The following is a 27,653-nucleotide window of genomic DNA, read 5'->3' as shown; positions in this document are numbered from 1 at the left end:
CTTTCTTTCTCTGAGATGGACTGAATATCAATGAGTGAGGAGGAAGTGAAATAGGAGCAGACAAAATGCTGCTGCTACTCTTGCTGCCACCCATTGAGTCCAGAGAAAAGATCAAGTGAGGTAACAATGGGGAAAACAAATGGCAGTGGGTGCTGCTGCAGATCTCAATCATCATCTTTACCATGTTGGACTAGGGAGAAGAAATGAGAAGAAAGAGGGAGGGTAACAGATGTGCAAAGACAGAATAGGAGCAGGTGTTATCCAGTAGTGATTTGAGAGGTCCAACAAAACAATAAGCCCCTTCCCAAGGCAAAGGAATGCATAATTGGCCACAAACACTAACCCCTGGTGCTCTGGACCTTGGCTGTCCCCATTTGAACAGAAACAGCATTCTAGGAAAAAAATCAGAGCATTAATAATATTGGATGCCACTTGTTAAACCCATGCATGATCACTTGTTCATTGACACAGGGAATGACAGAGATCAGTCCATTGGCAATAATGAACAGGTCTAAATTCACAACAGGAGTGATACAGAATCATAATCTCCTAGCAATCCCTCCCTCCCCTATCTGCTTAAAGTCATAGTAAGGGTAGACATGAATTGTCATCACTATTAATTTAATTGCTCTGCAGTCTATCACTGATAGTAGAAATAGTTGGAGACAAGTTGACCTACCCATTTTTGATCAAATTAGCTTTTCTTAGTTGTTATGTTTGTTTGTTGCAATTTTCTTCAAATAAATACTCGTGTAGGTTTCATTATTTCCTTCACACTGAGTGTGCTTCAGCACCTCTTTCCAAATCTGCACTGCAGCAGGAGCAACACATATACTCATAATTACCCTTTACAACAAGGCAAGCCGGTCATGCATGTCTTGTTTTAAAGACAAATTGTGTTCCAGGAAGCATGAGACATTCCAAAACCATGGTGTGCACTCTCTGCATGTCTTGTTTTAAAAGAAAATTGCAGTAGTAGGGGAGTATAGCAGCAAATTGTATGGCATTGTTGTGGGGTGAAGTTTAGTCCCCACTGGGGATAAAACTTGTGAGTTTGTTGAAAACTCACGAAAGTTGCCCATCTCTAGTTTCAACTCTAAAAGACAGGGTAGCTTAAGGACTAAGAACATCTTCTTTAGGATGCTGATAGTAAATGTGCAGAAACTGTCTGGGTGGTCTGCTTAAAGGGAATTGTAGTTCCCATTCTGATTTTGCTTGTAGAGTTTGAGAAAGGCTATGCAGTTCTGTGACCAGCCCTGTTTAATTTCTTGTAACAGCCCTAATAGCTAGTCCATGTGAAGCACTGATGAGCTCTCATGAGCTTCATCATTGTTCCATTGCAACTGAAGTGCACTCTGGAACACACACAGGAGTCCTTTAAGGCTGCACCTTGCAGGACAAGATCAGCAGTGCTACCTTGCATTATTGCTCTTATTACATAACTTTTGAAAAGCCTCCAAGGAATTTCCATTGTTTCCTGGCACACACTCAGGACATTTGCTTTCCTCAAGTCTTCCCTTTAATCTGTATTTTTATCTACAGGTGCTTCTGTAATACAGCTTGATCCTCTCTCTCTCTCTCTCTCTCTCTCTCTCTCTCTCTCTCTCTCTCTGTGTGTGTGTGTGTGTATTTGCTTGTGACCCAGCATAAAGAGGATGCTCACTGATGAGATAGCCATGTTTTCATTTGTACATAGTGGACCTCTGTCTCTGCAAGCCTGCATATAGATTTTTTTCCAGTCCACAGGTTTATGATTTTGTGAGCCCTTGTTTCTGAAGATGTAAGCATGGTGCTGGGAAGAATGAGAAATCCTATTCAGCTCCACATATCTAGGTGCAAGTCAAGCAAAGCCCCTTGAATTTCTTGTAATTATGGAAGCTACTGAAAAAGTCCCCTGAGCACTGCTGGCACTCATTAACCTTTTATTTCATTTAAACAAAAGAAGAAGATCAGGTCTTATAAAACTCACGTCTGTTTCTGAGGTGAATTTTCTGGAACCCTGAAGATTCCTGCTATGCTTTGCTAAGGAGAACCTTACCAGCATTGCTGCTGGACAAGTTGATCAAACTTGGGAAGCTTTGTGATAGCCGCTCAGAGTGGTCGCATAGACCAGATGGGTGGGATACAAATCAAATCAAATCAATCAATCGATCAATCAATCAATCATTCCATCAATCAATCAATCAATCAATCAATCAATCAATCAATCAATCAATCAATCAATCAATAAAAGTAAGTAAGTAAGTAAGTGACCATCAAAGAAGCATACCACACTACAGAAAGGAGAGTAAGCCATAAACAAGAATGTGTTGAGAAATTGACTCAAATGAATTTTAAAAATGTAACTCAAGAGAGGAGATTGGTGTGGCATACTTTCTGTATAAATAGCCCCCACTGTGTGCATTCATAAATCCAATTTTGTTCTCTACCGATTTTGAAATTTCCAGAAGCATTAAACCCTTAATCAGTAGTCCGTTGCAAGAAAACCAGCAGAATCCTGCAGCACCTTAAAAACTAAGACGTTTTACTGTGTTTGAAGAAATGGGCTGTAGTCCATGAAATGCGTACACCAAGTAAAACATGTTCGTGTTTACCGTGCCACAACAAAGACTCCTTGTTGCTTCAACTTATGGGATTACTCTGCCTCTTCAAAATGAGAAGAAGCTGGCAACATTTTGCATTTTTAAAAAGCTTGAACTATTATGATGATTTTAATGCCCCCCTTTAAAACCTCAAAACAGCATTCAGATATTGAGATGCCTAGCTGCGGCTTGTCCTATGTCATAATTAAGGGGGAGGAAGGAAGGCAGAATTTAGATTTCCTCATCTTCGTCCCTCTCCCCTCTTCTTTAAGTGGAAAGCACTGAACCCAGATGCCCAACTGTAGCGGAGAGTCTTCCAGCAACAGCATCTGGCTTCTTGGCAGTCACTTTCAGGCAAGTTGTCTGGGGAGCTTTGCAGTTGCCTCTTGGTTTATCACGTGGATCAGTTACTGTGGCCTATCTGGCTGCTTTACCCAAGCAGAAGCCAATTCCTTTTGATTCACCTTTGATTTCCAGAAACTTGTTCATGCCGTGTGTTGTTTTTTTTTAATGTTTTGAAGCCACTTGTGTTTTGCTGTAGGGCAGCAGTCACTTGCATATCTAAGCATCTTTTAGCTTTCTGCCAGATACAAAATCATCAGCCTTTCTGTCTCACCATCAACGCTGTTAGTTCTTTTAATAACATCTTCAGTCATTTTCACTGCCTCTTGTTACCCAGCAGAGAAAATTGATCACACAAAAGGGGGGAAATAAAAAAAAACCCACAAATACATTGTTTAGTGCCACTTTCTCTTTTGCTCCCCTCTTTTTTTGGACAAAACATGAGCATACCACAGAAATAGGATGGATTTTTCCCCCTTTCTGCTCAAATTTTGGCTTCATCTTCACATTTTCAAAGCGCCATGAAGCGAAAAGCATCCAGCATGACTGAAATTAGAGTCACAAAACAGTATATTGTATGCTGGCTTTATTGCATAGCAAAGATCTCTCACTTCTGGAAGCTATATTTAACAAAGGAGATTTATTTTTACTTATTATAAAAAAAATTATCCTAGCCAACAACCCACATCTAAGAAGAATGCAACAGTAGCTCATGCAAAAGGAAGCAATGACAATGTGATGACAAGTTCAGCAGCGATATGCAGGATGCTGTGGATAAATCAAAAATTAAAGCTATTGTATGACAGCTAGGAGCACTTAGCAAGCAAAGTCTGAAAAATTTCCATTATTATTATATTTTGGGTGGAAGAAAAATGAAGATTATACACGTGAATTCCATTTGCTCAAGTCTGTTTTTGCAGATTCAGTCCAGTACAGATATTAAACTACGCTCAGTGATTTTTACTCTCATGTGGGGACAAATGAAGAGGCTAAATTCTTAAGGATTATGCAAACTTTAAGAGAACAAAACAAAATCAGATATTGTTCATTGCACATAGGGTGCTTTAGTATGTGACAGTAGAACGGCAATTTCCTATCCATTCACTTGGGAGCAACTTCCATTGAACTTAATGACCATAATTCTCAGAAAAGAAGCACCAGAGAGTGATTTGAGACAGATATCCTCTACAGCGGAATGCAGTGGGACTTACTTGTGAGTAGACATATGTACAATTGTGTAGCTGAAATTCATTTAACCTTTTATGCCTACATTTTATTTGCACCCTGATCATTGTTAGTGAGGAACACTGTTAGTGAAACATCAAAAATATATTCTAGCCATGGCAGTTCTCACACTTTAAAAAGTTTGAAAACTGAAAATACACCATTGCTGTAAGTGGTCAGCATGCCCATAGAGTTCTACTGAAAGCATAAATGTCAGAGAAATTACAGGAGATTGATAATTTCCTGTAACATTTCATTATACACATTCCCAAATGGATTTTTCCCCCATTTGAACCCCTGACCTAACCAGCTATATTATTCTGACCATGATGTGCTGGAAGCTTAAAACATATCCAGAGTGTTCCCATGCTTTCGCTGGATTCCTGCTTTTTATAACTAATGGGTGAGGTTTCTGTTTTACAGTTCAGTCTTGCAACTCAGAAAACAAAAATCTCTTGTAAGAAGTGTTGCAAGATATGTGCAATAATGAGGCAGACAGTGAGGCACTACTTCCTGTCTCATGTGATCTCTACTTTTTAACATGATCAGTGGAGTATTTTCATGGCAATATTGCATAAGTTCAGTGACAGAGATTAATCACACAGACAATTGCTAATGATGAGTTAGATTTAAATATTGACACAAAATTTTAGGTGGTCAGGATTCAGTCTCACTAACAGCACTTTGATGTGATCTCTGAAGCACACAAGCTGTCACCCCCAACTTCACCGTAACTTCACTGCCTACAAAGCCTGTGGTGTAAAGTCTAATTTTGTTCTACTGCTCTGGATTCACATCACAAATATTAGCAAGACTTTTTATAAGCCCTGTATTCTGTTACAATCCCCTTTCACACAACAGCCACTCACAGAAACCATGCAGAGAATGGAACTGCACCCCCTGCCACTCATATGCTATATGTGTTTACATACTCTTCCTCCCCAGAAAGAAGGGACCCACAGGTCTCCAGATGAGAACTAACTTTTTAGAAGTAATTACTAAACCTGGTATTTCAGATGTTTCTGGACAACTCCCAGGAGCCATAGAAAGCACGACCAACAGACTAGACATTATAGCCTAACAACAGCAGGAGGAATCCCACAGCTCGGAATAGCAACTGGTTGCTGTCGCCTACATAGCCTGTGGGAGAGTAAACTTAAGGGGAGCTTTCATGCAAAGTTTTTTTAATGTTCTGCTGAAAAGAATTGTCAAGCCTGTCCCAATTATGTTCACCCTTTACAGGGTCAGAAGTGTTACCATTCCCTTTATCTTGGCGTATTCTGAGACAGGGTAGCTTGCCTGAGGCCATGTAGCCTGCCTCTTCTTCTACAAGGCGCAGTGAATCAAGAATTAAAGTCTTGACTATTGGATCAACAGCCAGATGTTTCTGCCCATTGAGCTATGTTCTGCTGAAGAAGTGGAAGTGGTCAAAGAAATTACTGGTTTTGTGTAGACTTAGACCTGTTGGGGCAATATGGGTGTCTCTTTTTCTGTGGGTGGAGGGATGAGATCTGTAGGACACACATCCTTCCTAAACCTAATAATTTTCACATTGGGACCACCATCCCAATAGATTATGGGTTTCACAGTCCATCTCAAGGGGGGGGGAACACAGCTGGGGGGCAAAAAGAGCACTTTTGAAGAGCCAATTACAAATATGATCTTAGGCAGCAATGTTGACAACCTTTCTGCTATTACCTATAAACCCCACTTTTTATTTTTTTAAAGTGGCATTTATTTTAATGCTAATTCAACAAATTAAACATTTTCCATAATAAATTAATATCCTAATATTTAACGGCTAATACCAATGAATTAATTTTCAGACCTAACATGTTAAGCTCTGGGCTGTATATATTGGTACCTACAATGTAAGGTAGGATTGGACAACCGATGGCTTTCCAGATGTTGTTTGACTGCAGTTCCCAACAATTGGCTCTCCTGTCTAGGACTAATGGAAACTACAGCTCAGCATCATCTGGAAGGCAACAAGTTCACCACTCCTGCTCTAAGACTCAGCAACTAGCAAAAGAATCCAGTTGTTTTCTGCCACAGAAAACAGTTCAGCAATAATAGATGGGTAGAATCAATTCCTTCTTCCCCCTTTGCATTGCATTGTACTGCATTGCATCCTCATATGGTTTAACTTTAAAAAACAGACAATCAGGATATGTACTTGAAGTATCCACATTTCCAGCATCTTCATTTTTAACAGCCATCACAGTTTTGTTTGTTTGTTTGTTTGGACTTATATACCGCCCCATAGCACTACAAGCACTCTCCGGGCGGTTTACAATTTTTTTAATTATACAGGCTACACATTGCCCCCCTCCCCCCAGCAAGCTGGGTACTCATTTTACCGACCTCGGAAGGATGGAAGGCTGAGTCAGCCTTGAGCCGGCTACCTGGGATTTGAACCCCAGGTCGTGAGCACAGTTTTAGCTGCAATACAGCGTTTTAACCACTGTTGCCTTTTCTGCAGTCAGGGCAAGAGTTAAAAATCTCAGACAAGATAGGGGCCATTTTTCTGCAAAGAGTTAGGAACGTTCATATTAGTTTGAAAGTTAAGAGCAAATATGCAAGCTGGAAGGCACTTGTCATAGGAACAAAACACTGGCAGTGAAACATGAGAGAGAGCCCTAAATCACAGCAAAAACGACCTCCCTCAAGGCAATTGCCAAAGAGATGGTGTTTTTAGGCAGCTTCTCTGAAACAGCGTCTTGATGTCTGCACCACGTACTGATTTGTTATTGTGCCTGAGAAAGTAGAGGGGGAGAAATGTCGATAGTATGCCTAATGCTGAGTTTGGTCATAGGAAAGACTCCAGAACTGTGGGCACCACACCCACACCTACTGATGTGGTCCCACTTTTTCCCCCCCTTTGGAGGCACCTAATTAAGAAAACCTTGACTCATTTGCATGGATACGTTTGATCTAAATTATACTCCAAACCACACCAAATTAGGAGCATCTGTGAACGTGAAATGTTTGTTCCCTTAGAATAGTAGAATGGGGCCGGCTCTGGACTGCACATGTTCAAGTGACAAAAAATATTTCAGATGCAGCATACTTCTGAAACCTACTTTTCCACTAATAATTTCCATTGAACTAAAGCAGTATCTCTCTCCCACCCTCCCGCTCTCCTTTCTCAACCCACAATCGTTACAGGCTGTCCAGAAAGTTTCACTTTTCTTCCTTATTTTTTTAAGCAAAAAAAATAAAAAACCAAGGTAAGAGGCCACCTACTTTGTCAATACCCATGAGGCTGTTGTCAAAGAATTGTCTCTGGCACATAGGCCTACTTCCAGTGACTTATTTTCCCAGAACAGAGCAGTAGTCTCTTCTTGAGTTCAGTTAACTTCTCTGAAAAATCCTTATTTTGCACTCTGGAATGAACAGGGTTTTTTATGGGTATACTTCTACAAAGGAGCAAAAATCAGAACAGTATATGTGAGAATCAGCTTAATATCTTCTGAGAATTCATTCAGGATTCTGGCCCATAGACTTATTTTCTGGTTCATGCAGAGACTGCCCTTCACTCCTTGTATTCGATATGAAATGGGTCTTGCTCTGATGAAGAAGTTCCAACAACTGGGATTGAAGGCCAAGTCAATTCAACTGGAAGAGAAATCAGAATCTCCCAGAAAATGAATTTAGCCAAAGCCTGATGGATTTCTCTCCTCTAAAATGTAATTTCCCCCCCTTCCAAAAATGTGATTTATACACAGTCCTTTGTCCACAGTAAATTGTATTGGATTTTTACTTGGTGGAATTTCACAACTCCAGAGATGAAAAGCAAAGATGCCCACACCACAGAACATACCAGAATCACTCTGCACATGAGGAGGGCTGCATGGGGCTGCCAAGTTAGCAGCGTTGCATTCCACGGGATTCAGAGCTAAAATCTGAGATCAGGACCAGTGTCACAGAGCAGACACTTGTGATGTCACAGAGCAAAAGTGTGCTGCTTTTATATAATACCCCCCCCCCCACAGTGTTTAAAGCTATCTCTGGGCATTTTACAATTTAACTATGCAGGCAGACAAGGTGAGGGCATAAATGCTTATGTGGAAATGGGCATGGGGCAACCATGGGTGGGTAAAAGCAAAGCAGTTCATTTAATATGACAACCAACAGCTGAGGGAGACATTTTTGGCCGCTGGGCAGGCCTACAGCTAGACTGGGTCCTCTCATTCTTGCTAGTACCCATACCTCATGTGGCCATACCTGTAGTAGTTGCATAACATATGTAGAGTTTTCCAGGCCATGCATTGTTGGGGTTGAGAAAGACTCACTGCCAGCCCACTGGTGCACACAACAAGCTCATGAGTCAAAGCGCTGGCCTTCTGCTCCTTGCCTTGCTCCAGATGGGCTAGTATGCACTCATGGGCTTTCTTTCCAGTGTCCAGGGTTTGTTTGTTTGTGTGTGTGTGTGTACTGACAATGCCTTCCACCTCTGCTGCTGCCATCCTTAAAAGCAGTAGGCCCAGCCTCCCTGCCCAGGAGCAAGGCCTGCTGCCTCTGAGCATGTGTCTGCCTATCACCTTAGAGGCGGTGGGCTGAGCTCTGGCAGGGGAGCTGGGCCTGCTGCCTCTGAGGATGGTGAAGGAGGAGGCGGCAGAAACAGGTAGCCCCCACCCAGGCAGAAGCCAGGAAAATGAACCCTGAACAGGTGTTTCATGGTGGGTTGTTGGCAGCCACAAACTGAGAACCATCACAAACCCTCAGTTTTCCGGTTCGTGCTCACCTCTAATTAGATCGATAGTTTGTGGTATCTCAACTACTTACTCGTACAGCAAGAAGACATATTCAAATTGCCATTACTGCCACACAGAATACAAACCTGCCCTAGTTGCCTTATATTTCCAATGGACATAGCTGGTGAATGAAAAAAAAATGGATAAAATCTGGCCAAAGTCAATGTATATAGCTCCTCCTAGATCGAGAGCTTAATTGACATGTTTAAGTGTTGATAGAGATTAATCCACGCTTACACTATAATTGAACTTCCAACATCTCTTTTCAGCAACTGCTTAAATGTGGGTCCCTTAGTAACACCAGAAAACAACATACAGTAGATTTTACCCAGTTCTGCTTTTTAATTGTGTTTTGAAAAATGGTAAATTGATCACATTCTCACACACCCAAACTTTGTGGTGACTAGAAAGATAGTTCTTTCTTTGAAAGTAAATGAAATTCAGACTACACCTGTTAATGCTAATATATAATCAATATATTTATTTATTTTATCAAACGTATATACCACCCATCTACTCTGGGCCATTTACACAAAATATAAAAAATTAACTATGAAAATATAAATGTACTAAGAATAAGACCCAAATCAACAGCAGAATCCAAGATGGAAAAAGAAAAGGAAAAAGGAACAATAGGCTAGGTGGTAGCTGTAGGGAAGGCCTGCCTGTATAGCCATGTCTTCAGATTGGTCTTAAAGCCCTCAGCGAGGGGTCTCAAAGGAAGCACCACGTAGAGAGCATTACAGTAGTCTATTCTTGAGACTACGAGCACATGGACCAGCATGATGAGGGTCCCGCATCTAGATAGGAATGCAGCTGGGCGATCCGCTGAAGATATAAGTGGGCAGACTGAATCACAAATGCTGCCTGGGTCTGCATGGTAAGCACCAGGTCAAGATGGACTTCCAGATGGTGAACCACATTCTTTGTGGTGAGAGTCACCCGCCGAAAAAAAAGAGGGAGTTCCCCAAACCATTGACATTGGGAGTGACCACCTGCAAGATCACCGTCTTGTCCAGGTTCAACATCAGTCCATTTGACTGCATCCATTGTAGGACGGTCTCCAGGCAGCACTCAAGGGACAGACCGGCATCCATTGCAGATGGGGAAAAATGAAATGTAGAGCTGGGTGTCATCAGCATATTGGTGACATGAAGCTCCACATCCCCGGAAGACCCCCTTCTAGCGGCCTCATATATATGTTAAACTGCATTGGGGAGATTATCAAACCCTGTGGTACCCCACAATTGAGGGATCGTGGGGCCAATACATTCAGAGGGGTGGAGTACATTCATGTGCAAAGGGGCAGAGCATGCTCGCAGAGGGGTGGGGTGCGCTCACGTGCATGTGCAAAGGGGCAGAATACACTTGTGCATGTGTGAAGGGGTGGGTGTTCTCACGGAGGGGCAGGGTGCACTCAGACGCATGCATGAAGAGGCAGAGTGTGCTCGTGTACATGCACAAAGGGGTGGGGGCACTCGTGGGTGGGACGGGCACCCACGCCTGCGGGTGGTAAGCTGTGCATGCAGGTGGGGTGGATGGATGGAGTGCGTGCGGGGGGCCAGGAGATCTGCCACCACGGACTGGCATGGGGCCGCAGACCAGGGGCTGGGGACCCCTGAGTTAGGGGCTGTAATGCAATGTCTGGCCAAATAATACTAATCTGTTGCCATGGAAGACCTATCAACATAAACATTTAAGTCTGTGCTCCAATTACTGATGAAGAAAAATAAATATTTGTGTCCAGAAGGAAACTGATCACACACCAAAGCAGAATATGCTGATATTTACAGGTGACTGCAACAAAACAGAATCAAGCAAAACCAGGAAACAGAGCAGACCTAAATATTGTTGTAGCTTTTCATAGGATCACCATAAGTCGGAGGTGACATTATAGCACATCATGACAACAATAACAACTGAAAGTGAGATTGTGTTTTTTAAAAAAAAATAGAGGAAGAGCCATATATTCATTTAAATCAGGACGGGGAAACATTTATTTCTCAAGACTGCTTTTGGAGCCCCACATCTTCTTGGTCAAAACAAAAATTGGATGAAAATGGGCATTGTCTTTCCTGGAAGTATCCAATCGTGGCAATTCCACTCTAAAGCAAAATACAGATCCTTGCTTCAGTGCAAGGGTGAGATGGTTTGGTACAGCCTTTGTTCTCTTTGTGAAAAACCAGAAGTGAACTTCAGTCACTTCCAGTTTTGATAGTGCAAAAACCTGGGGATGCTTGAAGGATACAGGCACCAGTGGTTCCCCAGGCAGCAAACGTGCCTGGAAGTGCTTAAACCTCTGACTTAAATCAGGTTGCACCCGTGTCACTGAAGTTGGTTTTTTTTTTTTTCATTTTGGCACCAGAGACTTGCAACTGGAATGTTCAAAATTAGTGTTCACAGGTAACAGTCTGTTGGGGATATTAATGGTGAAAAAAAATTCATTAGTTTACTTTAGCAACCATATCATTGTTGCTTCCTTATAGACATTTTCTTCCTTATCATTAGGGCAAAAGGTTATTTATGTACATTAGGATGGATAACATAATATATAACATAGCACTAATATAACACTACCTTAAAACTGTTATACAGTACAGAGGGAAAGGTTAGTTAAGGTAAAATTATCATTGCAACTCCATTTGATCTTCTGCCATTCCCAGGCAACCCCCTGGATTTGGCCCAACATATTCTAAATTGGGACAAAGTTCAAAGAAGGCAGGTATGAATTTCAGCCAGCATCATCTTTTCCATTGCTGCTTTTTTGCTCTGTCAACTGTTTGAATTACATAATTTATATACCAGCATGTCTCCAAGTTTTAATATTCCAACCTGTAAGATCTTACTGCACTTGCTTAATATTAAAAATAGATCCATGACTGTAAGGAAGGTGTGTTGCTTTTTAAAAGAAAGCAGTCTTTTTATTTGAAGAGATCTTAATACACGTGTCTGATCTACTGTTTTGTTTTTCTTTTTTTTTTTTTTTTTGCTTTGCTTTGCTTTGTCCTGTTTTGCAGTAGTTGGAGTATAATTTGAAAATATTAATATTTTTAGAAACAGCGGTGAGGGAACTTTGTTAATAACGTATGTATGGCTAGATAGATATATTTCAGGCAGAGGTAATGTTTTAGTCCTTATGTTTAGTAATACTTGGAAACATGGAATGAAAGAGTCTGATCTTTTCCTGCCCTTTGTTGTGGCCATGCATTGTGGTAGTATGGAGCCAGGGTTCTTTCTTGTGACTTTACAGCCTGGATTCAATAAGCAGTCCTATACATATATTATGACAATGTGGTCAAGGAAACCAGATTTCATATATATATATATATTGTGTGTGTGTGTGTTTTCCTGTATAGTGTGGCAAAAAAATCTGGTGCTTATTTTTCTTGTACTCATTCAACATGTTAACATATTCATAATTTAATACAGGTTACATTCATCACAAAATTAAAGTTACGACTGTTCAGTGAAAAACCAACAAGATATTACTTAAATGGATTTTTTTGGTCTATTCATATAGGAGTCATTACAACATTGTAGAAAATTGTAAATCTGATGAATAATAATCATTAACCCATATCTAAATGGGTGTTAGATCCTTTCTGATGCCTTCCCTAGGGTGAAAGTCCATCCAGCTCTCTACCCACCACCCTCAATGGTTGTATCTGGCCCTGATGGTGGGCAATTTTGATCATTATGCTATCCCACCCAGTGGAAAGCATCACAACCATTCTGTCATTCTGTGGTGGCTTTAGCTTTTCTCGTATGACTCTTCTCATATTACTTTCCACCATTTCCTATTGCTGGCCTACTTCCCTGGAGGCCTTGCAGCCAACTGTCTACAGCATAGCCAAATTAAAATTAGAAGCGGGGTTTGCCAGGGGTGTTTTCCTAAACACACTGTCACTGTCATTGCTTCCTCTTATTACTCCATATCCCCACAACTCCTCATGACTCCAGCCACAATCTAGTCCTCTGCAGTGAAAATTATCACTTTAGATGAGCCTTTAGAACAATGAAGTGAAGTCTACTCATAGTTATCAGTTCTAGTCACAATAAGGGGGAAAAAATAATAAAAAGTGAGTTTTCAGTATGGAGAATTGTTCCATGCATGCTTCTTGAAAGGCTGTTAAGGAAGAAAACAGATCATCACCAAGCAAAGGAAGCAAACAATCCGGGAGAAGGAGCTAGCCCCAAGCTAGAGGTGAGAAGAACTCTATCAGACCAGCAGCAAAATTAAGTCATTTCCAACTTGCAGAAACATTAACTAATTATATAGGAGGAGGAAGACTAACTAGAGGTACTGGAAGAGTAATTGCTGGTATTCTGTTCCCTGGGGAAGGAGGGGGAGGTGAGCCCTTTGTACTTCCGGACCCTTGAACAAATGACCTTTACCCAAGGCCAGGAGCTGGAGAGCTGGGCATTGCTCTGCTCCCCACCAGGACTAGCAGGGAGACAGCCTGGACTTCAGCTAAGGTAGAAGTTGCACCAGTGCACCGAAATGGTATATCAGTTTAATTTTGGTTAGCTCTGTAATCGAACCAGAACTCAAGGCAGAGGACTAACGGGAACCAGCAAAGGGAACCTGTGAGACCTATGTTGCACTTCAATAAAATTGGTTGCACCTATTAACTCACCTGCTGACTCTATGAAGTCCCTGGTGGAGGGATCTCATCTATAGTGATGAGAAGTGGTTTACCCTTTCCTTATTTGGTGCCCTGGAACTCAGCTTGCAGGAGTGCCTGATTCAGGCATTCAGTAAGCCTCTAGACCAGTGGTCTCCAACCTTGGCCCTCCAGATGTTCGTAGACTACAGCTCCCAGAAGCCTTCACCACCACCTCTGCTGGCCAGGATTTCTAGGAGTTGAAGTCCAAGAACACCTGGAGGGCCAAGGTTGGGGACCACTGCTAGACAGCATATGTACTGAAGGGAGTCCTCAGTTGTGCATTTTTTCCAGAAATCTTTTGTAAGGACAGAGTAGAGGAATCTGCTTCCAGACCAGTTGTATATACCTACATCTGGATCCAGCCAAATGCTCTTTTTTTCTGCAAAACAGAGATCTGTGATTCAAAATTTGCCACATTTTTAAATATATTGGAGACAACATCCAGAATATAATGCAGATGTAATTGCCCCCCTCCCCCCAGCTCTGCCACTTGAAAATCTTCCTCCAAAGCTAACCAGCTTTTAGATGGATTTCTTGTCCTGTCAGGAGTTCTTCCCAGCTGCTTATTCCTAGTGCTGACATTGTCTAGAACAACTCTTTCTGCAGGAGCCATCCTGTATGATACACAGCATGGTGTGTAACTTCATGTTTCACCTTACACAAATCATGTTTGTACACAGCATTCTTCACCAATCACAGTGCTTCTCTTGTCAATGACTGCCAGAGGCAGCAACAAGAGTGAAAGATACCTATCGTGAAAAGTCCAGCTTCAGTGTGTTTCCCCAGTTTATTTACTGACCTTCAACGCAACAGCCACACTCCTGACCCTCATGAGATGGAGCCTAGGGGGAAATGGCACTGAGCACCAATTCCATATCCTGTTGTTCTGCAGTCTAAATTAAGTGCTAATTAATTACCCCTGGCATCTTTGCCATTGCCTGTCAAATTGGATTTAGGATATTCTTTCACTAGTTAAACAAACAGCCTTCCATTTCCAGCTAAAATCCCAAGTGTTGATACTTCTTATTCTTACGAAAAATTATTTTTAAAAAGGAAACAAATGTGCCTATGTCCATAGCAGGTAGCATTGAAATTAAAAGAACAAGGATTGGTATTGTCAATGATTAATAGCCCTTCATTAATAAACATCCTGTTATCCATTTTCCACCTGCAATTGCTGATGTTCCCTGGAATCAATTAACTCATATAATTTGATTTATTTTACAAAGACATTTTTGGATGTGCTGAGCTGATGATAAAGCTTTCTGTGTTTGCAGTTCTTGATTCAAAGTGAGATTGTTACCTAAGTGCTTTTTATTTTTTAATGTGGCAAGGAAATGTGGCTTCAGGCAGTCTGGAACTAAAAGAATGAAAGTAGATTTAAAAACTTAAAGCAGAATTCAGAAAGAAATATCATCACCAGTGGGATATACAGATCTCAGCTATGCCTAGACTGTGCTTATTCATGAGGTTGGATAGGACTGTGGAATGAGGAGCAAATAAATGTTATAACTCTGTGGTCAAAGGTGAGAAAAACAGCCACAAATCTGCTAATTATTAGGCTTCCCCCAGCAAATGGGGCCACACTTTCCTTTGAATAACAAATCAGGCAGATTGAGCAACAAATAGGTTAAGACTCTGCACACAGTGCAGAAAGGGTGTCATGATAGCCCATCAGGCTCCATAATCATCATACTTGCGGTGGTGCAGTGGAGCGAAGGCTCTCATGGGTGCAACTCCGACACGTTTTAATAACTGAGGTGATGATAATGATATCATCTGCCACCCCATCCTGATGATTTTTCCATTGTCATTCCATACCCTTTTGTTGGGGTCACCACGGTACTGTACTGTGATTTTCTCAGGCTTGTTGTGAGTTTTCCTCATTGTATTGTGAAGTGTTTGGGAGCGGCTTGAATGGGCAGTTTGGGATTATCAGCTTTGCAAATGTTCTGCTCCCAGTAGATATGGAAACTTCTAACAGTGGTTGGTTGCCTTTTGAGATACAGTGTTTCTCCTCGTGTTAGGGGAAAAACTGCATGAAAAAGACCTGTGCTTCGAAATTTATGTGCCACCATCTGTTGGTCAACCTTCCTTATTGAGTGCACCTAGCATATTGTTGTAAGTGGCCCATAAATTGTTGTGAGCCTCCCAGAGACCTTTGGGTAGTGTGGGCAGCATATAAGTTAAATAAATAAGTAAGTAAGTAAGTCAGTCAGTCAGTCAGTCAGTCAGTCAGTCAGTCAGTCTCTGTTGGCCAAGCATTGCAGGGCAATATTGACATGGTTGTGGGTATGTTGTCCTTCAGGGAAACAAGTCTCCAATTTTGGATCTTGTTGTGGTAAGTTTCTGAAAAACATCAGGATTCCCCAGAACATAGTCTGAAAAGCAGATGTTTTAAAACATTGATTTGATTTAGTATTTGTTTCAGATGAATTTACACAGAATGTTTTAAATATATGGTCTTCAGCTCTGTGAGCAGAGTTTAGTGCCTGAATAGAGTGACTGGGGATCTTGGCTCCTTCGGCCATCTCTACATCCTCCCACTCCACTATGGAACAGTGGGAAATGATATGACGATTGATTTGAGGTTTGCATGGGGAATGGCTGTAAATTTCCCCTGCTCCTACCCCAATTTATAGAAGTTCATCTGCATCCAAATCCTTTCTATTCACAGGAGGGGCCTTCTGTGTGAGAAAGCATCTTTGGATACAGTTTAAAAGCAGTGGTTTCCGTATTGTTGTTCTCATGAAGCCAGCCATCGAAATGAAAACCTCTTTGCCTAGTGGTCAGATTTAGCATGCATGGCTGTGTCTGTATTGCTGGTCTAAATACTGATCTTCACTGTTCTATTATTCAGTTAATTAATTAAAATAAAACATATGTTTAACTTTGTTTATATTTCCACACATATATAAAGAAGGAGGGAGCCATTTATATTATATCATAATGGAGGCATGATGTCAAATTTAATGAAATAAATTCAGCCCAGGTACTATCATGCTTTAGTGCAGCCATTCTCAACACTTCTTTTGGCCACGGCCATAAACACAATATGAAAGATATATAAGCCAAATCAGGATTGTATAAGTTGCACAACAAACCTTATAAAATGGTGTGCAAAGAATTGTTTCCAGTCTGCGGCCCTCTTCAAATGTGCCAGCGTCCCCCCCCCCAATATGGCCCCCCATTAACAATGGCTGCTTTAGTGTATCAACTAAGGAAATACCTCCAAAAATATCTATACCATTTGATAATATTCTCAGTTCATTAGACATAGCCTTCAGCTCTACAATTTAAAGAAGAAGAAGCAACCTGTGGATATTGTCCTTGAACTGGCTTCTGCACTTATTCTTGCATGCACTTTTCCCTGCACCTTAAGGAATTATGTCTTGCACCCAGCTCAGAAAGGTACGTGGAGTGCTTCTGCACAGAGGGCAGTGGATTGTGGAGACTGACCCACTTGCCGCTGATGGCTGTGATTTGTTTGGCAAAGGACAACCTACACACATGTGTTGCTGCCTCAAGATCCCAAGAGTGAGATCTGTGACACACAATCAAATAGATATACTAGTTACCACAGTAATTGAGAAGCAGGGGGACTTTAAAATGACATTGTTCTGGAGCAGAAAAGTTCCCAGAGTTTACACCCTTGGCTCCGAATCTAAACCACAGTGACACATAATGATTTCCTTCAATACAAAATCGTTAAAAGCGTTATAGACCCACAGGTCTCCCTTGGTTCAGACTTTAATGTGAACTGTAGAAAAATGCAGCTCGCTCGAGGCAACCACCTATGAGTTTCCAAGCACTCTTCATGGTGCCATTTACCTGGGCAGCCAGCAAACGGATGGAACGGCTTGAGAAAGCAAATGCCATGTTAAGTGAACTATGATAAATACAAGGTAGATTATATCAAAAACATTTGTTGTAGTAAATATATGATAGGACAACTAGGGGTTTTGGTTTTCTACTACATATATTCTATTTTTAGTATACTCATCAAAAATGTGCACCTGCTCTTAAATTTATCTTTGCATGTGTTTTTTTTTGCAATGGACTGTGGCTCTGGTAACTTGTTAACCTTCTTACTTGTTATTTTGGAGGGCAGTACATATTACCAGGTTATTTTCCAGTACATTTGGCATATTATGGTACAAATGCTGAGCCTATTCCCAAGCAGAGAAAACAAAGATTTGCTCCTACAGAGAGTCTGAGCCGTAAGTGGTAATTTGAAATGTTACAAGAGGTCCAAATAATAAAGCTCGCCATATCTTTTCCCTGGAATGTCTCTGAGCCTGCAGTGTATTTATGCTGGCATAATTATTTATTTATTTTCAATAGAGATTTCTTTTCACATGTGAGTTCTTCCGCTCATGCACACAAAAGTAACAGAGGCTATGGTTCTAAAACTTGTTGGGGGCTTAACTTCTGCAAATCATTTTTCCTATCAGCAAATATATGAACAAATATATTAATCTTGAAATTGTTTTCCAAAATAGGTCAAGTTGTGAAGTATTAAAAGTGATAGGAATTTATGTATGTGCAAAGTGCATAGATGGGTTGGTTGTTCAAGTGGCTGACATCAGCCCGTAGAAAAGTCAAAAATAAATGTAATGTAAAGTTTAAAACAATAGGAATATATAGGATAATTTCCCCCAGATAGGTGCAATCAGTTACACAAGAAATATATCCTAGGTCTCTTATACAAAGAATACCCTCTCATAGGTTCTTTAAGAAAAGGAAATCTAGTGCCCTCCAGCTGTTTTGTGCTATTGGTCCTATAATTTCTGACCTTTGGCCATGCTGGGTGGATTTTATGGGAGTTGTAGTCCAAAACATCTAGACTACACTAGGATGCCTTTAGGATTTCTGGATTTTAAAACAATTGTTCACATTGCCTTTGTTGGTATCATTGTAAATAATGACTGAAATCCAGTAATAAGTCACAACTAGAGTAGGCCCACTGAATCAATGATGCTTACAAAGGAGGTGACTCACCAAATCCCCACTGATTCATTGGGCCTGCCCTAGTTGTGACTTACTACTGGATTTCAGCCACTATATGAGTGGCTGAAATCCACTCATATCTTTGTTTTGGTTGATTATTGTTAGCCACTTTGGTCTTCTCTTCAGCATGAAAGGCAGATTACAAACACTGAAATGAAATCAAAATTAAATTGCTTCTGGTATGTAACCCTGAAAAGCTGACAACAACGACATTTGCTTTTCTATGTTAATTAGCAGCTTTGTGCACTTGGTTTTAGAAAAAAAATGTCCAAATGATGTTTGAATGTTACCAGAGCAGATTCAGGGTGGTTTAAGAAGTCTCGAGTCACACTTAGGTCAGTGAGGGCTCTTCTACAGATCACAATTTTGCTCTTGTGTTTGGGGCGGTTTAGAGTTCTGAAGTTTCTGTAGCAAAAGGGAAGGAACAGGAGACTGTTTCTTTGACTGTCAGTCTCCTGTACCAAAACAAGAGACTGACAGCCAAAACCTTTCCTGAAACCTCCAACTGCTAAGCCCCAGCCACCCAGCAGTGACTGTTCTGCCTCCAGGCATGGCAAGGAGTGGGTGGTATATAGCTTCTTCGACTGGCTGGATACTAGAACTGTCTGGACCTTTCTTTTAAGTAGCTATGCTGAGTCCATTACATTTAGGAATGAATGTGTGTGTGGATGTGGGAGTGGGAGAACAACTGAGTCTCCTGTATGGGCTTTGATTCAATAAGTCAAAGTAGTGATCTTTTTCACCCACTGCCATTTTTTATGTTTTTCTTTTCTTTCTTTTTTATAATGTCTGCTGCTGGCCTTTGTTTACAGACCAAGATTTCCTTCATGTTTAACTTGGGTTAGGCAGTAACCAAAAACACTTGAGCAAGCCAGGCTGACACTAAGGGATGTCTTCTCCCACCTCAACACTTGACTAATCCTAGTCTTCTCATTACTTTTACTGTTTGGTGCACGGCAAAAGTACCACTGAAGAAATATCTGCACATCTTGGTTTTAAGGGGACATTTTCCATACCCCCAACGCACACCTTCCCTAAGAATGGCTGAGGAGGCAGAAGGAAAGAAGAAGCTTGTAGGAGTTTTAGCTACAACTTTTGGCGACCATATTCCCAAAGTTGATAGTGCTGCATAGCATCCTGCTATACAAGGCTATGACCCTTTATTTGCCACAAATTCAGCAGTTGTTCCCCCCCCCCTCTCTCTCTCTCTCTCTCTCTCTCTCTCTCTCTCTCTCTCTCTCTCTCTCTATCTATCTATCTATCTATCTATCTCCCTCCCTCCCTCCCTCTCTCTCTCTCCCTCTCTCTCCCTTCCTCCCTCCCTCTTTCTCTCTCTCTCTCTCTCTCTCTCTCTCTCTCTCTCTCTCTCTCTCTCTCTCTCTCTCTCTCTCTCACACACACACACACACACACACACACACACACACACACACACACACACACACCTGGTTCAGGAACATACAGATACATGCAAACATTTGTAAGTACCTGAAAGACAAATTTGTTCCGCCACCTCAAAACCAGTTTGGGGTGCATTGATCTCAAATTGTGCAGCACACAATATTTGCAGACTCCTGCTAATCAGAGATTTGATGAATAAATGCAAAATGTTTCATTCTCAGTAGTTTTCTGAGTCTTGCCATGTCAAGGCTCCCTTGCCAAGAATGCCCCAACATCACTGAGATTTTTCAGCTTCCTGTGAAAATGAGGCCTCAGTCTTGTTTCCCCCTTAATTTTGTTTCTTTGTTTCCTGGCTTGTATATACTTCTCCCATTGTTCTGCTCAGGACTTGGCACTTTCATGCCCTTTCCAATGAATTCTGTGTAGGCAAGATACCGTTCTGTGCAGGGGTTATAATGCATCTTCAAACTGGTGTTTTCTCCAGCCTCTCCATGAGAATCCTGTGCAGGAAAAATGCCATTCTGTGCAGGAACATTGTAAAGTTATAATGAGACTTCTTAGAAAGAAAGAGATGGAAAAGTCTTGTGTCTTGGACATTCAAGACCTAAATGAAGAAAAATTACTCTAAAAATTAATATACATATAGATGTCCAGCAATGCCCACAAAGTTTCTCCTCTAACCTTCCCCTGAGGTCTAATGATGCTTGTGATTACGGCTTAACCCTTTGTTTGCCTCAGATGCTATTCACAAGATAATTTGAGAGCATAGTGGTACAGTATAAGAAAGGTTTACATGAAAGATATAAAAACAGGCAGGCTTAATCCCCTATCCAAACTACCTGACTAGCTCAGTGAGCTAGATATATGGCTCCAGAGCCAGAGGCTGGGAGTTTGATTTTTCTCTTTGCCTCTTTGCCAACCTGTGTGGCCTTGGGAAAGCTGCACAGTCCTAGGATGCCACCAGAAGAAGAGAATAGGAAACCACTTCTCTGTCTGGAAAAACCTGCAAACGGTCACCTTGAGTCAGAATTGACTTGATGGGTCATGATTACTATTATTATTATTAAACTCCTTCTAATAGGCTCCTTCATGGATTGCTGCCTTGTCGTGGCGAAGGGGCTTGAGTAACTCAGAGAAGCTATGGGCTATGCCATGCAGGGACACCCAAGACGGACAGGACATAGTGGAGAGTTCCGACTAAACGCAATCCACCTGGTGTAGGAAATGGCAATGCCACTCCAGTATCTTTGCCAAGAATGCCCCATGATCAAAAACAAAAGGCTAAAAGATATGACGCTGGAAGATGGGACCCTCAGGTCGAAAGGCGTCCAACATGCTACTGAGGAAGAGCGGAGGACAAGTACAAGTAGCTCCAGAGCTAATGAAGTGGTTGTGCCAAAGCCGAAAGGACGCTCAGCCGTGGATGTGCCTGGAAGTGAAAGGAAAGTCCAATGCTGCAAAGAAAAATACTGCATAGGAACCTGGAATGTAAGATCTATGAACCTCGGGAAGCTGGTTGTGGTCAAACAGGAGATAGCAAGAATAAACATTGACATCTTGGGCATCAGTGAACTAAAATGGACAGGAATATCTACTGTTGTGGGCAAGAATCCCGTAGAAGGAATGGAGTAGCCCCCATAGTCAACAAAAGAGTGGGAAAAACTGTAATGGGATATAATCTCAAAAATGATAGAATGATGTCAATACGAATCCAAGGCAGACCTTTCAACATCACAATAATCCACATTTATGCACCAACCACCATTGCTGAGGAGACTAAAATTGAACAATTTTATGAAGATTTACAACACCTTCTGGAACTGACACCAAAGAAAGATGTTCTTCTCATTCTAGGGGACTGGAATGCTAAAGTAGGGAGCCAAGAGATAAAAGGTATAACAGGGAAGTTTGGCCTTGGAGTTCAGAACGAAGCAGGACAAAGGCTAATAGAGTTTTGTCAAGAGAACAAGCTGGTCATCACAAACACTCTTTTCCAACAACACAAGAGGCGACTCTACACATGGAAATCACCAGATGGGCAATATCGAAATCAATTATATTGTCTGCAGCCAAAGATGGAGAAGCTCTATACAGTCAGCAAAAACTAGACCTGGAGCTGATTGTGGCTCTGATCATCAGCTTCTCATAGCAAAATTCAAGCTTAAACTGAAGAGAGTAGGAAAAACCACTGGGCTACTCAGGTATAATCTAAACCAAATCCCTTATGAATACACAGTGGAAGTGAAGAACAGATTTAAGGAACTAGATTTGGTGCATGGAGTGCCTGAAGAACTTTGGATAGAGGCTCGTAACATTGTACAGGAGACAGCAACAAAAACCATCCCAAAGAAAAGGAAATGCAAGAAAGCAAAGTGGCTGTCCAACGAGGCCTTAGAAATAGCAGAAAACAAAATGCAAGGGACATAGGGAAAGCTACAGAAAATTGAATGCAAACTTCCAAAGAATAGCAAGGAGATACAAGAGGGCCTTCTTAAATGAATAATGCAAAGAAATAGAGGAAAATAACAGAAAAGGAAAAACCAGAGATCTGTTCAAGAAAATTGGAGATATTAGAGGAACATTTTGTGCAAAGATGGACATGATAAAGGATAAAAATGGAAGGGACCTAACAGAAGCAGAAGACATCAAGAAGAGGTGGCAAGAATACACAAAAGAATTACAGTATACCAGAAATATTTGGATATCCCAGACAACCCAGACAATGTAGTTGCTGACCTTGAGCCAGACATCCTGGAGAGTGAAGTCAAGTGGGTCTTAGAAAGCCTGGCTAACAAAGCCAGTGGAGGTGATGGCATTCCAGTTGAACTATTTAAAATCTTAGAAGATGATGCTGTCTAAATCCCAATCCCTAAGAAGGGCAGAGCTAGAGGTTGGGAGTTTGATTCCTCAGTGGGCCTCCTTGGCAGGGGCTGGACTTGATTATCCATAGGGTCCCTTCCAGCTCAGCAGTTCTAAGATGATGATGAAGATGATTCAATATAAAAAACTAATATGCCACCTGAAAGTGCCATAAGCAGTAATACTAAAACAGGGTACCTTTTCTTTCCAATTGTGGTTACATTCTCAACCTGTGCTCAGATTAGTAGCACAATGTTAATATTACCATACTGTACAAAATAATTCATGGTGTCGTCATTTTGTTTATAATAAAGATGCTACATTTTAAGAAACTAATAATTAAGGCTGTCTGATTAGTGGCATATGGAGATGGTTTTTTGTAATGGACACCAAGGCTAGAAGCATGAGACAGTACTCCAATAATGTTCCCTATTTATATATGACCAAAAAAAAAAAAAAAAGATAGAGCATTAAATGAGAGCTTGTGTTTAGGAAATGTGGTAAACTAGAAGACTGGCAGGCTTCCATCATGAGACGGTGTTCTCCACATGACCCCACCCACTGATGTGTTACAGACCTTTCTTTAAGACATGGAACAGATGATACATCCTAACTTGCCATTTATTTCAGCTTCTACAAAAGGAGTTTGGGGGAAGGATTTAAAACACAGAATGGGCCTGGGGGGAGAACAACATTCATTTTAACATAGCTTTATGGGAGGTTCACACAGCTCTCACTTTAGCTATTCATCCAAGTCAATTAAGAAAGCCCGGGTACAAAACTTACATCTAGTCCCATTCTTTGCTGAGAATTATATACACATGGTAAAAATGCTCATAGCAAACTCTTTATAGTAATTTTGTGTACAGCTCTGTAGTATGTTGGAGTTTGGTGAAATATGACAGAGATACTAGAATGTCACTGTCACATAAGGAACTCGAGGTTCAGTGTCTTTTATCATGTTAGACAGACTGCTGAAGATTATAGGCCAGGCCACCCCTTACTTGCCATAATTTGGCATCTAGACTGATTATGGACATTTTTGAATGTTTACATTTTGTTTCAGAAGTCTTCATTTCTGATCTTATTGGAAAAACCTGATGAGAAACAGCCCTGACAATTGCTTTGTGTTTGGAAGAGAAGTGGTTAACTGATGGAAAAAGGAGTCAGTTTATGGGACTTTCCCTCACTTGGTGTCAATCTGTGAATGGTAGTGAGCACAAGAGGGTACCTTGACTGCTGCCATTAGCATTGCCAACATTGATGCTGCCCTTTGGTATGTGAAGCTGGGCATCCCATTCTTGTTGGCAATCTAGGTACAATCCTGCACAGCAATATCAAGCCATTTCTTGGTATTTGGAATTGTGGGCACAGAAGCACAATATCCCACGTTTATAAACCAGAGGTGTTTTTTTTTTTAAGAATTGAATGTAAGTACAAAGGTGTCCAGAATATCCTAAGATGCATTCTTAAAGGTTGTTTTTCTATCGTTTAATCTAATACTCTTCCTTTCTCCTGAGTGCTGTTGAAGATGCACTGCCTGACCTCCGCTAACCATCATGTGTCAGCAATCATTCATATTGTAACTCATAAATGTTTGGGGTTAATTAAAATGTTAATGCTTTCATAGTAGATAGTATTTTAATTTTTTTAAAAGACCAAAAGCCCCATGGCACGTCCCTCCAAATTTGATGCTGAAAACATGACACTTTCTAAAAGAGTTTGAATGACATTGAAAATGCTGCTAACTTGGAGAGCACAAGTGGACAATTGCCGGCTTTGCTGACCAGGGGTAATGAGAGTTGCCAGCTGACACCATCTTGAGAGCCGCAGGTTGTCCACTTCTCACCTGGAGAAAAACGTGAAAGGAAATAGCACCCAGGAGGACTCAAATGAGTTCTTTCGGAAATCCAGGCCAAGGCTGTCACTCTTGAAGAAATGTGGTTGCCCTCGTCGTTTGCAGATTTTACAGGCACAGAATGCTTCCATATTCCATAGATCTCCAAAACATAGATGCCACATCCTCTGGCAAAAGTCTTGTGGTTTTTGAACTCTTTCATCTGTTTTGAGAGTATGGGAAGTTACCACCTAACCTCTAATGTACAACTCATTTGTGAACCTTGAATGGTAGCACAGTTTCTACATGTGGAATTCTCTGTGGGAACTGGCATTCTTTATGGGAATGCTGACATGAGAGTTAGGATGTCAGGGTCCGATTCAGACTGGAGAAAAGTTCTCTGTCTCAAAGCTACCGAGATAAGGTATGCCATGTTTTATCACAATTTTCCTGATTTCCATGGCAAATAGTGTAGTTGGGTTGGTGGAGATAATCATCCTGGTTGGCTTTTTCTCTGACTCTATCTCATTTAATTTCTGTAAAGTGCTTATGTATGTCCATAGGGGCGTATATTACCTCTGCCTATCTCTCTATTGGCAATCAGACCAACTCTGTCACATTTTGGTTGATGAAAGAACAGTATTTGGATAAGCAAACCATGGGAAACACAACTGCAGTCAAGGATGAATTTGTTAGGTGCTTTTTGATTCCTGTCGTGTTGATTCAACCCCTGTAAGAAAAGAGCGTCTCCTGACTTACAGTGTAGAGGACGGTGTGGAAGTACTGGCCTTGCAACACAACAGCATTGCCTACAGCACTGTATGGGTGTATATGTGCTTGTGCAACTAACTTTCAGTGTTCTTTTTTTTATTATTACATTATTTGTTTGAATATTTGTTCCTTATCTCTAGGAACTAAAAACTACCCAGATATTGAATGTGACATTTTATCTTGGAAAGTCAAGACATGAGATTTTTGTGACTGCCCACTAGCATGGGGAAGAAGGGCATAAATCCCAATGCAAATAATGGAACTGTTTTTGCAAACAGTAATCCACTATCTCATAAAAATAAGGAGGAGCTACGTTTCAGCTCTGCAACAAAGAATACCAAGAAAGCATCCCCAGGCCTATGAAGAGGAGATAATATGTGCTCTACTCTGTCTTGGATCCAATAATATCTTCTTAGAATGTATTCTTCATGTTGCCAAAGATTCATTTTTAACTCACTTCTGCTTCATTTCTCTGATACTGAAATGAGGGATTGTGTTATAACTGAAGCACAACTGCAAAATGAAAGTGCTGCCATGTATCGTATCCAATTTTCTTTTGTTCGTTCTTTCATTCTTTCCTAATTTGTTTTGTTTGTCAACAGGATAGCAGCCAAGGAGAACATGAATCTTATGACACCTCAGAGTTTAGGAATCGTTTTTGGACCAACGCTCCTTCGGCCTGAAAAAGAGACAGGATCGATGGCAGTCTACATGATGTACCAAAACCAGCTGGTTGAGCTAATGCTCAGTGAATACTCCAAGATCTTCAGCTCTGAGAAAGACTGACAGACCAGGAATGTTATTGAAAACGTTCACATCTGTCTTCATATCTAATATTTTTACATTTCTGTAAACATCTTTCTAAAATATTTCTGTTTCCTTCTAGTGACAGATGCCTCATTTTGTGAAAACTTAATGACAATTTTGTCTTTAAATTTCCAAACATTGGAAGAAAACGATATTGTCAACATTTGCTTATATGTTCTCAACATTAACCCTTTCCATATGTCAGAGTCTCTGCCAACACACTCTTCAGGGCATTGTCGTTTTGCATGCTTTTATTCTACAGCTGGGATTTGACAATATGGCCAAATCCAGATGAAATATTGCTTAGAGGCATATGCAGTGGTGCTCCCAGACAAGCAGGGTTGGAGGTTAATGGATTTAAATGGGCTTTTTGAACAATTAAATTGGTACTGATAATAGTCTATCACTTAAAATGATTTTTAATGTATATACCTGCTCTTGTGTGGAGAAAAATTAAAGGAAAAAAAAGTTGAACAGCAATGCCTCCTAGAGAAAAAGTCAAAGTGTCAGATGTTGCCGTTGGTTTTTGCACAACAAAACATGAATTGAAGTATTATAATGATTCTGTTTTGAAACTTAAGGATGAAATTAACTCCTGAACCACTTTTTAAAAATGTTGCAGCAGCAATTCATCAGTTGCCCAATTGTTCATCTTAAATGCAAGATCCATTTTGAATCTTCATTACTGTATGAAAGTTTGCTGTTTCCCCAGCTATACCATATTTGGTAGATTTTTTTTATTATTATTATGCTTCCGAAGATGCTTTATTGGTGAACTGCATTAAATTCATCTAGAAAGAACTTTTTCTAAAAAGCTTTTTCATATGCCCTTAGGATTACTTGGCTAGACTTGAATCAATTTATACATTTGATGGTTAGTTTCAGTTGTCATGGATAAACAAAAGGGTAACTGTCTAGAATATATCAAATATTGTTTTATTCTGAAATGTATGTTTCCAGCTATACATATCCCCTACCCCATTTTCTAAAAGTATTCCGCTGATAAAATGTAGACTTATGTTTGACAGCTTTTTAATCAAGTTCAAAGAGAATAAATAAAACTAATCCAGTGTGGTAAAAGAGACTGCCTGGTTATCGATTTGTTCATAAAACGAAAAATAAACCGTGTAAATAAAATGTGTGAAAATGCAGATCTAGAAGCAAATATTTTGAGCAATTAAAAAAACCCTCCAAATACAGGATTAATGCGTAAATCTGCTGTATATGAGAGATATGTCTCAAGTATCAAATCTAATAGTTAGGAATTACAATGTCATTGTTCAACACCATTTTACAGCCTGCTACATTGTTAAGCAGTTGAAATTGTGCTTTAGAACAAGCATCAAGGAAAATAAATGTACAAGGATGCTGCTGCTTCATTAAACAAGTACAGGCT

General features: G+C 40.7%; 1 protein-coding gene across 3 annotated transcripts in view; it reads left to right on the top strand.

Annotated features, from left to right (window-relative positions):
- The window catches only part of ARHGAP15 (Rho GTPase activating protein 15), a 541,978-nt gene extending 514,641 nt beyond the window's left edge, over positions 1–27,337 (top strand). For all 3 annotated transcript variants that reach the window (XM_020784230.3, XM_020784231.3, XM_020784228.3), the window contains one exon: positions 26,053–27,337. In XM_020784230.3, coding sequence (XP_020639889.3) covers positions 26,053–26,236 — 184 coding nt within the window. In that variant the 3' untranslated portion in view covers positions 26,237–27,337. The remainder of the gene's footprint in view (positions 1–26,052) is intronic.
- The last annotated feature ends 316 nt before the right edge of the window (positions 27,338–27,653 follow it).

The sequence above is a fragment of the Pogona vitticeps genome, chromosome 1 (genome assembly GCF_051106095.1).
Source record: "Pogona vitticeps strain Pit_001003342236 chromosome 1, PviZW2.1, whole genome shotgun sequence".
Taxonomy (NCBI): domain Eukaryota; kingdom Metazoa; phylum Chordata; class Lepidosauria; order Squamata; family Agamidae; genus Pogona; species Pogona vitticeps.
The sequence above is the reverse complement of the archived record's forward strand: the minus strand, read 5'-3'. Positions and strand labels throughout refer to the sequence as shown.